The 14,097-nt window shown below is 41.3% G+C and overlaps 1 protein-coding gene across 1 annotated transcript in view; it reads right to left on the minus strand.

Annotated features, from left to right (window-relative positions):
- The window catches only part of dcc (DCC netrin 1 receptor), a 400,188-nt gene that overhangs the window by 15,625 nt on the left and 370,466 nt on the right, over positions 1-14,097 (minus strand). Inside the window, exons 25-27 of the mRNA XM_036580725.1 lie at positions 13,712-13,828; positions 7,721-7,873; positions 5,735-5,959 (exon numbers count right to left, since the gene is read on the minus strand). Coding sequence (XP_036436618.1) covers positions 5,735-5,959; positions 7,721-7,873; positions 13,712-13,828 — 495 coding nt within the window. The remainder of the gene's footprint in view (positions 1-5,734; positions 5,960-7,720; positions 7,874-13,711; positions 13,829-14,097) is intronic.

Consider the following 14,097-nt stretch of genomic DNA (forward strand, 5'->3'; position numbering starts at 1 on the left):
CTACGCGCCGAATTGGGGCCAATTTAGAGCCGAACGCAGTGTTCTCTGCAGCAAGGGGCTTTTGTGAGGGGGTAAATTGGTGAAATAGAAAAGGCCGTCAGCTGCAGGAGCATCGCAGGGGTCTGGGGAGAAACACTGAGGCGGCCTAAAGGAAGATCGCTCTTTTCATCTGCTCACGGTCACCAGAAGACCTCTCACAGAGACCACACGGACACGCCGGGGAAATACAACAGCTGTGAAAAAGAATGAGACCAGCCAACGGCACTGGCGACGCTCAGCTAGCCTATAAACACAAATAGACACACAGTCCATTCATGGCAATAACAGCTATTGTGATACAATGAAGTGCATAGAAATTATCACCATCACAGGAGTACAACTCTACTACCTACTGCCTATTTATCCACACTGTTGGATAGTAACAGAATACATGTAATGGTGTTATGGCACAAATTATGGGAGGGAAATCTAACCAAAATAGATATTATAATTTAAACAATAAATGTAAAGGCAAGCCTCTTTTACAAAACGGCATCATTCTTCAGACTAAACAACTTCAAGTTTTGGGAAAACCATCGTGAAATTGAACATCAGACTAAACACCCTCAGACCAAACAGCCTCAGAAAAAAGGTCCGAGGTCATTTGGTCTGATGTTCAGTTACACCACATCTGAGACATGATAATGATTTTCACGAGACTCAGAGTCGTTTAATCCGAGGATCCTAGGGCCAGTGAAAAATTGCAAATTTTGCTAAACCATTTCTTTCATTATTTGGTAGTGCATTGCATGAAAATTCAACTTTGACTGACATTCTGTTCAACGTTTTGATTTGACAGGTTTGAGTCTGAACTTCTGACCCTTTTCTATGTGTTTGAATGTCAAAGATGGAAAGAAATGAGTAAAGGAAAAGGTAAGGAGTATTAAAGCTCATTTCCATCTTCTACTTACAAACACAAGTTTCGAATCTGCACCGTCTGTCCACACAACGTCTCCGCTTGTTTCAATAAGACATTGGTGAGACGTACTCATAACTCAAATATAGAGCATGCTTTTGCTATCATCTGTGATAAATGTGGTTTCTAAGGGTTAAAAAGGATGCATTTCAAGGCCAGCCATGTAAAAACATGCTCCCTCCAGCAGTTCTATGTGTGCAGAGTTTGTTATCGTAATGCAGGTGTCTCCTCAGCCTGTTCTGGAGGAGGCGGACCGTGCGCCTCCCAAAGAAAAAGAAACGGTTTGAGGAAAAGCAATTAAATCATGACTGGAGGGAAGGGCCCGAGCTGCAGCGTCTGTCAGAGTACATCTCCATTACCGCCAGCATCCAGCGCTGCAGTGGAGGAGCAGGGGCCAGGCCGGCACCTGCAGCCCACTCTCAGCAGCTCGCAGGTGGGCAGAGAGCGGAGAAATCTCCCCAGAGAGTGGAAGACCCTGGAGCATGTGTGTGTAATGTTCAGTGTGTGAAATCATTGGGGATTCCAGAGAGATAATACACAAGTTGAGTACTGTGCAAAAGTCAGAGACCACAATTCATTTACATTTACTGCCATGAAGTACAAGTTGGTCATTTTTCAGGAGATGTTTTTGAGAAGATTAGATAGAAGATAATCCACCTACATAATGAAGGAGGAGGGTCTGACTGCAGAGCCGCAGGTTTACACCCACAGTTTCACTTCAGTGGTTTCAGGGCAGTGGAACGCATGTGAAGCAGGACAGCGCGATTGTGCCATGTAAAGAAGTCCTTAGCGTCCCATTCATATTTCAACCAGTGGCCGGTCTCATCATTTATAACGCCTCTGATATAAACAGCGACTGTTTGGGCTGGTTGTATGTGTTGCCATGCAGATTACCTTTTAGGAAAGGATACTGCTGCCAATATACAAAACAACCATTGGTAACCGGTTAAACTCTAAGCTAAAACACATTACAAAAACATCAGAAACCAAAAGAAACTTAATGGTTTCTGTGGGTTTTTTCAGCAGGGATAAGTTTTAGCCTAAAGCTTAATATTATGATTAGTTTAAACTGCTTAAGGTAAAGTTTTATTCCTGTAAATGTAATGTAAGTGTACATATAAAGCCCCTGTATTAAGGGTAAGTTTGTGAGTTCAGACCATGCCTTCAACATGGTGGTGGTAGTGTAAGGGAAGACTGATTGAGGGAGGGGGGAGAACTCTGAGAACTTGGGCTGGAGTTCTGGGCAGCTTTTGCCTGTAGCTAGAAGGCCAGATCCCCCCTCATAGGGGTAGTAGGGCTGATGCAGGACTGAGGAACGGGGAGGAGATGGGGTGACGATGGGGATTGCGAACACTTCTTCACAGGAAGAGAAGGTGAGGATATGAATTTATAGGGCGTTAGATTGAAAGAAGCAGAGGTTTCAGCCATGCTCTTCCACCCAAACTTCAGTTATAACATAATTACATTTAATTGAGCTACATTTCTACATAACCCATTAGCTTACCCAGACCATTTAAGCTATAGTTTGTGCAATATTTACCCTGTGAATCTCTATATGTGTTCAAACCAAAGTTGTTTTAGCCTAAAGCTTAAAATATAATGTTAGCCCAAAAAATGATTAAAAGCTACAGAAAAAATGGAAGCTCCTAACAACCACCTGCAGGATCTGGTCGACACCAAAACTGCCCCCATCAGATAAACAGCACTTAAAGCTTTCATCTCTGAGAGAGAGGAGAAAATCAAGCTGCTTCAGATCTGAAAACACCCACAGGTGTTTCTGTCCATCCTTCCACTGTGAGAAGACGACTCAGCGCTGTGGGTCTGAAAGGATGTGTAGCTGTCAAGAAGAACCTCACTGAGAAAAGGAGATGGACACATCAAACAAAGAAGCTGAACACTGGACTGACCACCCCAGAGTCTCAACATCACTAAATGTGTTTGGATAAAATGCAACCAACTTCTAAGACTGAACTTTGGAGGTGTGTCTGCAGATTCTTTGAGAGACTGAAAGTGAGTCTCCTGAAAAGAATGGAAGCTGGAATAAAGGTAAAGAGTGACACACCAAACACTTTAAATATAATATTATTTTCAGTTGCTGTGTATTTATTCTGTGAAATACCTTTACTGCCTCTTTACCTGATCCTGAACAATAAAAACACTTGTACTTTTTGACTGGAAATGAAATAAACGAAGGGTCGTCTCTGACTTTTGCACAGTACTGTGCTCGCATGCACTCTAGACACAGACACAAAGGCACCCACAAACACTCAGGATCAGTCAGCAGACCCCAGGCATCGCTGTGAGCTCAGTAAGAAAACAGAACAAGATAGAAGTTTCTAGAAATGAACTACATCAGCTCTGACCTTTCACTGGAACTAGCCTCCAGTCACAGATGCTGCAGACATCTCTCTCTCTCTGCCTCTCTCTCTCTCTCCCTCTCTCTCTGCCTCTCTCTCTCTCTCTCCCTCTCTCTCTCTCTCTCTCTCTCTCTCTCATTCCCTCTTATTAAGAACCACGACAACGCATGAACCGCCCTGAGCAGCTCTCTTCTGTCTGAATATTCATCGCTGTATTAAAATCAATGCAACATATCACAAACAGCCTGCTGTACTACACGAGGACTGTAAATGAACAAGCTGTCTGCTTGCTATGATTAACTCTGAGTGAACATGAAAATGATTTATTGTTCATCTAAAAAACTCAAACAAACTCCCCTCTGAATTGCTTCTACTATACATATAAATTAAGACTAAATAACAAGAGTTTGTTTTGGTCAGATTTCCATAGTCCAGCTCAGTATTACTGTCATTTCCTGTTGCTTCTTGTTATAGAACTTTGCAGACTTTATCTGAAGGCTACATGCAGAGGGAGACCTGCATAATCATTGAATAACGTATTTAAAAATAAATACTTGACCATGTTTTATACTGTTATGAAACATCATTTATGTAATGGAGCTTGTAAGGCATAGGCCTAGATCAGGGGTTGGCAACATGCGGTGTCAGAGCTGCATGCAGCTATTTTACAGCCCTGCTGTGGCTCCACAGCTGAATTAGATTTGTAGGTAAAAATAAAATAATCCTCCTTTACAGTAAAATAAAGCTCTGCTGATCGTTCAACACAGTTTATCAATAAATGGTCTTAAACTCTGGAGTTAATGTAGAACTGCTAATTCACCCTTTAACCCTGAAGATCAGCACAGACTGCTGGTCACCATAGCAACACAGACAAGACCCTCACCTAGCTAGTCGCTAATGAAAAGGCAAAGAGAAAGATTTAAGGCTAACATCGATAATTTGGAGACGAATGGACTTATTTGCGTTTATAATCACTCCAGCTGTTTTTTTCTGATATGTTTCATTTGCAGTGAGAAACTGTCAAACACTAAAAATTCACAAAGCTGAAGTCGGTTTCTCATTCGCCAGCTTCTTGTTTGAATTGTCCAGTTCCACCTTAAATGGTGCCACAGTTACTTTCTGGTACCTCAGGCACCATTTAAGGTGGAATGGGAGAATTTAAACAAGAAGTCTCGTAAAAAGGCAAACATTGAGAGACATTTTACAAGAAACTATTCTACTTTAGGGGAAGAGTTTCCTGCCGGAGATGCGAGAAAAGCGGCTACAGCTGGGCTAAAGCTTAAAGCAGAGCAAAATAAGTCTGCATTTTCATTTATACTTTTTTGGCCTATACAGGTACATTAGCACATACTGAGTCACCTGGACTAGGTAAAATCACTTTCATAGAACTGTGCAAAGTTTGTGCCTAATTCATTTTTTTTACTTGGTAATGATGCTTTATAACAGTGTTATAAATGGAATTCATGTCCCACACTTGATCTTAAGGGCTCTTATGTCATTACAATGAAACAGGCTTCATAAAACATCTAATATCATCTTGTGAATACAGACATTAATGCTTAATAAATACTAAAGTGTTAATTGTTATTTAATGTTTATGCATGTGTCATAAAGTCACTAAGTAGGCAGCCTTCAAATAAAGTGTTTTTACTCCAGTAACTTGTTTCCACAGACCTTATCCTAGTACTGCAAGCCTGAGGAGCACAATTCACAAAGCTATTATTCATCTCAAGCCCCTGTCATGTAGACTGATAAAAGATCATTAGAACGTGTAGCATCCTAGACATCATTTCATTCGGTTGAATTCAATTTAATGTGGTAGTTTGGCAAAAAAAATCTCAGTTACAAAATTTTCCCCTTTACACCAATGTTTGTATGACAAGCTGTTATCTATAAAAATAGACAGATTTTTGTCTATTTTTTACAGATAATAGCAAGTGTATTTGATATTATTCAATAACTGGACAGTTAGAGGAAACTGAGTGGTGAGTCCACTGTGTCTTTCAGTTATCAGAGATTTTCTCATTTAGCTCATGATTTCATATGAAGCTTTTAGCTGAAGTCACTGGTGTGACCCACTTTATTCTGAGGTAATTGTGAAAAAATAGAATACAAATGGATTAAATTCCATATTTTAGTGGATATTCCATGATTGACAACATGTGGTTTGATGCTCTGTAGCAGCCATTCTGTAAAATGCATTGTTCAATAAAAATGTCTCTGGTGTTCCCTTTCTAATGTGTAACACCAATGAGGATTGGTAACACCGGTGACTCCTACGGAGAGATAGAAAAGTGGACGTTTCTGTCGAATGACCCTATCGTAGTTCCAGTGCAGACACCACCTACACTGGGGGTAAAGGGGGGAACTGTGTCTTTATTTTTGTCAGATGTCCCATACGCTTAGTTTAAGTTGCCCTTACCTGTCTGGGGCATCATGGGTGTGTAGACCTTGGGCTCGATGGTGCCCATGGGAGGGGGCAGTAGTGGGTTAGTGAAGCTGCGCATGGGATGGGTGGGCCGTACGCAGGCGGTGGGGATGGTGCGGCTGGGTATTTCCTCTGAGCCTGACGGTTCGGACTGCACCGTGGGGATCAGGGCCGGCTGCTGCTGCGGGCCGAGTGGAGCCGCCCCTTCGGCTGCCATGGCTGAAGAAACACACACAAGAACAAGTTAGACTTGTTACTGCCTTCAAGGGTTTTTATTGGTCACTACATCATTGTGATAAATACTTCTGTGTCCATCTAAATCCAATCTCAGGTAGATTTTAATCCATTTTAGAATATGTTTCCTTGCTCATGTTTTTCTATAATTGTGAGGACATTTGGTGGGGTCATTGTCTTAAATACAGAGCTATTATTTTATAAACAGAATCATTTGTCATCATTTCTATTTATATAGCATGTTCAAAGACTCTTCAGCTTCATATGTACTCACTGGTCACTTTATTAGGTTTGCCTTTATTACTTACCTTTGGTGCTATACCCATTGCCCATTTTATCAGCTTCACTGACCATATAGGAGCACTTTGCAGTTCTACAGTTACAGACTGTAGTCCATCTGTTTCTCTGCATACTTTGTTACCCTGTTTTTTAATGGTCAGGACCCCCACAGGACCACCATAGGGGTTAGTAGTGGGTTAGTGTTCCATGGGCGTGCCACTGGAGTTTCTAGAGTTTTAGGTTAAATTTACTGCCGACCTATGACTAGAACCAAAAATATTCAGCCAACAGCGTCCTGTGGGCAGCGTCCTGTGACCACTGATGAAGGACTAGAGGATGACCAACACAAACTGTGCAGCAGCAGATGAGCTATCGTCTCTGACTTTAAATCTACAAGGTGGACTGACAAGGTAGGAGTGTCTGATAGAGTGGACAGTGACTAGTGTCTAAATCTGTGTCTGATCCACTCGTACCAGTGCAAAACACAATAACACAGACTAAAAGAGAGGCTAGCAAAGTACACACAGCAACAGATGGACTTAAATAAATATTAAATGAAAAAGGAAGAAGAGAGAGAGGATAAAAGCTCATCTCTCTTCAGCTCAACCTGCTTCTCCTCCTAAATCAGAGCTGCAGGTCAATGAGGTATTAAACTATTACTGCAGCTCCAGCAGCGCTCAGCTAACACGGCTAACGGCTAATCCTAAACACTGAACACAATACACCAGAGGAGAGAGACGGAAAAAGAGAGAGACTGAAAGAAAAAGAGTGCTAATTAGATGAAAACATCTGCAGGTATGAATGTGAAGTGAATAGAGGAGAAAGAGAGATCAAACACGAGCGGAGGAAAAGAAGAGAATCAGCAAAAGGAGGCGAAGACAAAAGGATGGAAGATTAAGGGGACATGAAAAATTAAGAATGTATGACAACCAGCAAGAGAGAGAGGAAGAAATAGAGAGAGAGAGAGAGACAGAGGAAGAGAGGGAGAGAGAGAGAGAGAGAAATAGAGAGAGAGAGAGAGGGAGAGAGAGAGGGAGAGAAAGAGGAAGAGAGGAAGAGCGAGAAGTAGAGAGAGAGAGAAAGAGGAAAAGAGGGAGAGAGAGAAGCACAGAGAGAGGTACAGAGAGAGCGAGGGGGGGGGGTAGCCAGAGAGAGAGAGATAGGTAGAGAAGGTGAGAGATGAGAGAGAGAGAGAGACAGAAAGAGAGAGGGAAAGGGAGAGAGAGATGTAGAAAAAGAAGTAAAGAGAGAGAAAGATAGAGAGACAGAAGTAGAGAGAGAGAGAGAAAGAGGGAGAGAGAGGGAGAGAAAAAGAGAGAAAGAGAGAGGAAGAGAAGGATCGAAAGAAGTAGAGAGAGAGAGAGAGAGAGAGAGAGAGAGAAAGAGGGAGAGAGAGGTAGAGAAAGAGAGAGAGAGAAACAGAGAGAAAGATGGGGAGAGAGAGGAGGTGGAGGGGGAGTTGAGCACCTGAGGCGTAGCTGCGGTCCACAGTGAGTGTGGAGAAGGGCATCGGTCTGAGAGTGAATTTGGAGTGGGGGGTGTACCCACAGGTGGGCGAGGGCAGGATGCCCGGATACTGAGTGCTCTCCAGAGTGGGCACTGGGATGGCACTCACCACCGCTGCAGAGAAAATGAGAGAGTGAGAGTTAGTACAGAAAAACAGAACTTAAAATGTTTTTAGACATGGCGGACAGGTCCCTTTCACATTCCCACATCTTTTCTGCTGGACTAGTTGTTTCAGGGTGACGCTGCTTCCACTAAAGCTATACAAATAGCAACAATGACGACCTGAGTGTGTACAACACTCCAGTATTAGAGCTTGAAGCGAAAACAGCCTCATCTCAGTTTCAGTGGTCTGTCAGCTGATGATGAGCAGAGAAAAACGAGTTTAGACAGTTAATAAAGGAATAAACTTTGTCATACGGAGTAAAAGAACCTCTGTGTCTGCATTTCACTGCTGACTAACGTTACACTGAATGTAGTTTGTGCTTTAAAGTTGCTGCTACAGCCACTTTCAGAGGAACAGTTTTCATTTTCTCCCTCAAATATGATCAGTATCTGAGAGAGCGAGAGCTCGGCGGGGAGTAGATGTTCATTCACTGGAGCTGGTGGTTCCACCTTAAATGGTGCCTGAGCCACCAGAACGTAACTGTTGCACCATTTAAGGTGGAACGGAAAAATTAGAATGAGAAGCGACTTCAGCCTCGTGACTTTTTAGTGTTGGACAGTTTCTCGTCGCAGATTAAATGTATCAGGAAACCAGCTGAGAGCTTATAAATGCAAATAATAAACAGTCTACAGTGGCGCTGTGGACCCTGACGACCCTGCGCCCCCTGCAGGTATGTGAGCTTGTTTAGCTTTTTGCCGCTTTAACTAGTTTATTGTTAGCGAGCTCTTTCCACATCTCCAGCTAACATGGCTAATCTAGTGATTTGAATTTTTTCCATGAATCATTTACGTCCCTTATTTAGTCTGGACTCCCACATTGTTGTGTGTTTGGTTCTCCAACAGTTCCGGACACATCCTCCAAGTGATACACCTACTATGCTATACTATACACAATTTAAACATGCTTTTTGTTTATTGCATGAACAGCGTGGCACAACAAGAACAGCAGAATCTGTGGCTTCGTTCCTCTCAAATCTTTACTGAAGCCAAGATCTGAGAGCACTGAAGTGAAATGTGAAGTGAGATGTTGCTCTGAATCCTCTGCTAACACAGCAAGCACGCTAGAGTGAAGTATGAGGGTAAAACCTCTAAGCTGTTTGACCCCCCGCGCTCCTGCGGGCAGTAACTATTCCGCCATCAGCGAGCGAGCGAGCAGAGCTGACCTTGAGACGAAAGCCTGAGGGCCTCGGAGAAGGAGAGAGAGGCAAAACGAGAGAGAGAGAGAGAGAGATAAAGTGTCCGAAATGCTAAGCATGGAAAGATCACTATCTCCTAAACTGCCTCAGACTGGGAGGAAATGATTGCTGACTAATGTGAATGTGTATGTGAGTCTTTTTTTTTTTTATCCTGTCCTCTATCTCCAAAGCTCAGAAGTCAGGCTGGCCTCCTGATGGTGCTGAAGCAGCCTTTATTATGTTTACCATGTGTGTGGCAGAGCTTCTCCGCTGACCCGTCCAGCGTTTCTCCACTCAAATGCAGCACATAGCAATTATTTCACGGCACAGAGGCACAAAATAACTTTTCTCTCCCTCGGATCGTTCCCGTGAATAATACCGAATGCAGCTGCAGAATGAGCCTCTGAATGCCAGAGCGCTTCAAAAGCAACGCTAACGCAAGCAGCACAAGTTACACAACAGATCAATCCATCTATACTGGCTCTAATCTACCAAAGCTCTGAGGATTCGAGGCTCTTTGCGTGTCAGTATGTGTGCGTGCGGCAATATGATTACGTTCTGGGAGGCCCATTTTCCCCAAGCTAGTTCCCTAAACAAGATTAGAACTATATTCAAGCCGAAAGGTCTCCCGAAGGGAAATGATTTCCCTTCACTCAATCGATCCTGCCCAACGTCTTCAAATCCACCATATCTCGCTAACTTCACTCTGCAATCAGGAGTGACATCAGAGAAAAAAGACCGATAAAGTCACACCGGAGCAGCTCAAGCTCATAGGTAACTATGAAACCATCTTTTTGCCCAAAGCGATAGTTTCAAAAATCAAAAATCCCATTTTCTCATTTCTAACTTCCATAATATACATTTGAAAAACATAAGCAGTTCAAATACTTTACATTTACAGCATTTAGCAGATGCTTTTATCCAGGGCAACAGTGTTACTATGCCATACTAACCCTTTCTTGATACCGTTATCAACAAAAAAGCACAGTAAGTACAAAATAGTAGGTACAAATATATACATTTCACCTGGGAAAACTTATTTAGGGTTCACAATTGGACCTTAAAACCACTGCTGGACCTATGAGGGAGTATTTACATTGTTTGTACGACTAGATTATGCAGAAATGTTTGAAAAATCAGCAGAATTCCCCTTTAGGTGCCGATGATATCTACAATATGCTCAGGAAAGCATGATGTTGTGATGTAGTTTATTACGATGCCCTTCGTATCTTTTCAGTACCTTTTTAAATTTTTTTGTTGTTTTTCATGCTCAAGCGCTTGTCTTTATTTTTCCTTTTGATGTTTTATTTTGCTTTCATTTAAAAAGCATATCGAACTGTATTTATGTATGAAATGTGCCGCATAAATTAACACGCCTTGCATAATGATAAATATTGCTATATTGGCCATTCCTGTGGAGATGAGTAACATTTTCAGAAGGTTTAATGTGCGTAATGCATGTTTGCCATTTCATAGATGGGTCATTCTACAGAAATTCTACAGAAACGTCCACTTTTCTATCTATCCATAGGAGTCACTGGTGTTACTGATCATCATTGGTGTTACACATAATAAAGGAAACACCAGAGACATTTTTAATGAACAATGCATTTTACAGAATGGCTGCTACAGAGAATCAAACCACATGTTGTCAATCATGGAATATCCACTAAAATATGTAATTTAATCCATTTGTGTTCTATTTTTTCACAATTACCTCAGAATAAAGTGGGTCACACCAGTGACTTCAGCTAAAAGCTTCATATGAAATCATGAGCTAAATGAGAAAATCTCTGATAACTGAAAGACACAGTGGACTCACCATGTGCTTTTCTTCATAGATCCTCAGAAAACAGGTAAAAGGAAGTCAAGTGATGTCATCAGTGTGACTTTTATTTCAAAATAAGATTTTTTTGTTACGTAGTAACACCAGTGACACGACTCCTGGGGAACTTTCATTATATATTTTATAATATTTATTTGTTTTCTTTATGTCATTTAAATCATATATTTCATAGCCATGTACAGATTATTGCAGTTGAAATTGCAGAAAAACATGTTTTTACCTGAAAATATGGCCTCAGCCTTCACACATGACTGTGAGGACGAGCTCTTCTGTGATGTTTGGAATTCAATATAATTGATTTATAAACCAATATTGCTAAATTGAGGCTCAATAATATGTAATTGTTAAATTAACTTATTGTTTTATTTTAAAATATAAATAAATTGTAATCCTGACATGTTTTCCAAGTGTAATATGTCTGTAAACGTAGGTAGACGTTTCCATAGAGTGACTCAGCTTGCTTAATGTCTGAACTGTGCACTGAATCAACTTTGGTCCATATCTCCACAGTGAAAGGTCTTTCTTGTCAGAACCACAGTATTGATTAGCGATACTACAGTCCACTTTCGGCTGATCTAGGGTTAGTATTTGCCTCTCATATGAATGAATACTTAAATAAGCCTATATTCTAGATAAGCTCGTATATTCAGGGATCATCTGGTGCTCATTCTTGCTTGTCCATTCGCCTCTCTCTCTCTCTAGCAGGCTGGCTCCAGACCATGCTGTCACAGACTAGCCAGCCCTGTGGGCACAGATTCATTACCTCCTTATCACTCCTTATTTATCTCCTTCCCTCTCTGAGCCTCAGCGCTCTGAACAGGCCGCTGTGTTCCAGTGCGTCTGCTGTTGGTTTACAGTGTGTGCACGTGTGTCTTTGTTTCCCCAGCCGTGGCAGCAGAGGTCCCGGTTCCTTTAGTCTTGTGCTGTGACTGATGAGCGTTTGGAACAGACCGGACGACAGGCTGTGACTCGTCAAGCTCTCTATCAGATGTGTTAGTCACAGGAGAAATCTGGCCAAGGAGCTGTGGAGGCCTATTCTACTGCTACAACAAGCTCGAGAGAGGCGCTTTACTCTATATCTACTGACTAACATAAGCCTGTGGCTTTATCCCTCACGGTTATACAGCAAATAGAGCCTGAATAGACATATTACATCATGACTTAGCAATGTATAATATAGGATATTACAAAAAAGATATAATTCATATGAAATACTTCTCATGGGGCTGGAATGATGAGTCACAAAAGTGGATTAGTCATTGGTGATGCTGAGTCTGGAAAAGCTGGGTCATTTACTTAAAGGGGAAAAATGTCACCATCGCTAAACATGCCTACTCACCTCCTACAGTGGCGCCACAACAGACCTAACAGTGAGTTTTTCCAGTTTTAAGACTAAAATCCCCTTCTGACGATGCATCTCGAAGGTGGGAGGAACTTTTAAAAGACTACAATTGCTTTGGGTGGATATTTGAAAGGGGCATGTCTGAAATATCCCCCCTCCGCACTACCTGGCTAATACAGAAGATAGCTAACATTACTGGCTGTGTTTACATGCGAAGATTTTTGCCGACGCGATTTAATACAGGTGTTTATATCTCACTTTACTTAACAATCTGATGGAAAATCTCCGTTTACATGCTCACTACAAGTAATCTGATCCAAAATGACATGATGTAGACGTTACCATGACAACCAGCATCACGTGAGTCCAGTCAGAGTGAGACGAGCAGCAGTGAGCAGGGCTTGTGTTTTTAATGACTTGAAAATGATGTCAGACTCAGGAAAACGTCCTTCGCATGTCCTTATTAAAGAAGGCCGAGAGGAAGACGTCGTGTTCTGAGACACATAAGCTGGACGTCCGTCCCACCGCCGTCTTTTAAAGACCAGAGCAGAAACTTCGTCTCCTCTGCAGACCAGTTTCTGCTCCGCCATGTTGAACGGTATAAACTTTCACTATGACACGACGAACATGATCAGAACGGACTTAAACTTTCCGATAGGGAATGTAATCAGATACAGGCGTTTACACGGTTATTATACTTCTATTTAACAAACTATTTACAGGATTACCCACCTCGGCCAATCAGATAGAGACTGTATTCAGTCTATTCAGATTGAGGTGTTTACATGGGCGTATTCTATTCTGATTGAGCTATTAGGTCGGATTATTAACAGATTATTAGGCTGCATGTAAACGTGGCTACTGGTAGGGATTCCCAATAGTTATTTGACATAATACGCAATGCATGCTGGGTGCTGCAGTGAGTGAACACTGTGGGACAAAAATGCAAAAAAAAAGATACAAAACCCAGGCGATATGGCCTCGTTTGTTGCACCATAAAGAAGAAATTGCTTGTTGCACAGGCAACATGTGATCTAATCATCTGATTCTAATTAAGTCCTAATGATCTTTTCTATAACTATGTTTTATCACCTGTCTGTAAGGCACTTTGAGCTGCCACTGGCATGAAAAGTGCTATATAAATAAAATAATAATAATAATAATAATAATAATAATAATAATAATAACAATAATAATGATAATAATAATAATAATAATAATGATAATAATAATAATAATAATAATAATAATCATTATTATTATTATTATTATTATTATGTCTTCATTAGAACTATACTTGATTGATTAATCAATTACAGAAATAATAATTAGTAAAGAAAATGCATATTTGAATTTACACTGAACACTGCAGTCCAGGGACACATTGGCATGGTCACACAGAATGTCCCTGCTGAGTCATCACTCACGTGTATTGCTGGGTTGAGAGTCCATAGGAATCATCATTTTGGTGCGCGTGGCCCTCCGGGCAGCCAGGGAGCGCTCTAACGTGGATATGCTGCTTGAGGCTTCATCCGCATCACCACCTGGAGAAGACCGAAGAGTTCAAAGGAAATGTTTGGCCGAGCTACTTCTTTAGTTTTGCTCTACTGTTATGCTATGTATCTATGCTAGTTGATATTAATAGAAATCTATTGCATCAGAATTGTTTACAATGGTGGTGATAGGAACCAGACATCTAAAGCATGTAAATCTACTAAAAACTCCCTCACAGTATGTTTTTTATATATATGAAATGGTTATGAATATATACACTGTCTCATGCCTGAAACATTGATTTATGATAGTTCTGAGA

This window comes from Colossoma macropomum, unplaced genomic scaffold (assembly GCF_904425465.1).
Source record: "Colossoma macropomum unplaced genomic scaffold, Colossoma_macropomum, whole genome shotgun sequence".
Classification (NCBI taxonomy): Eukaryota; Metazoa; Chordata; class Actinopteri; order Characiformes; family Serrasalmidae; genus Colossoma; species Colossoma macropomum.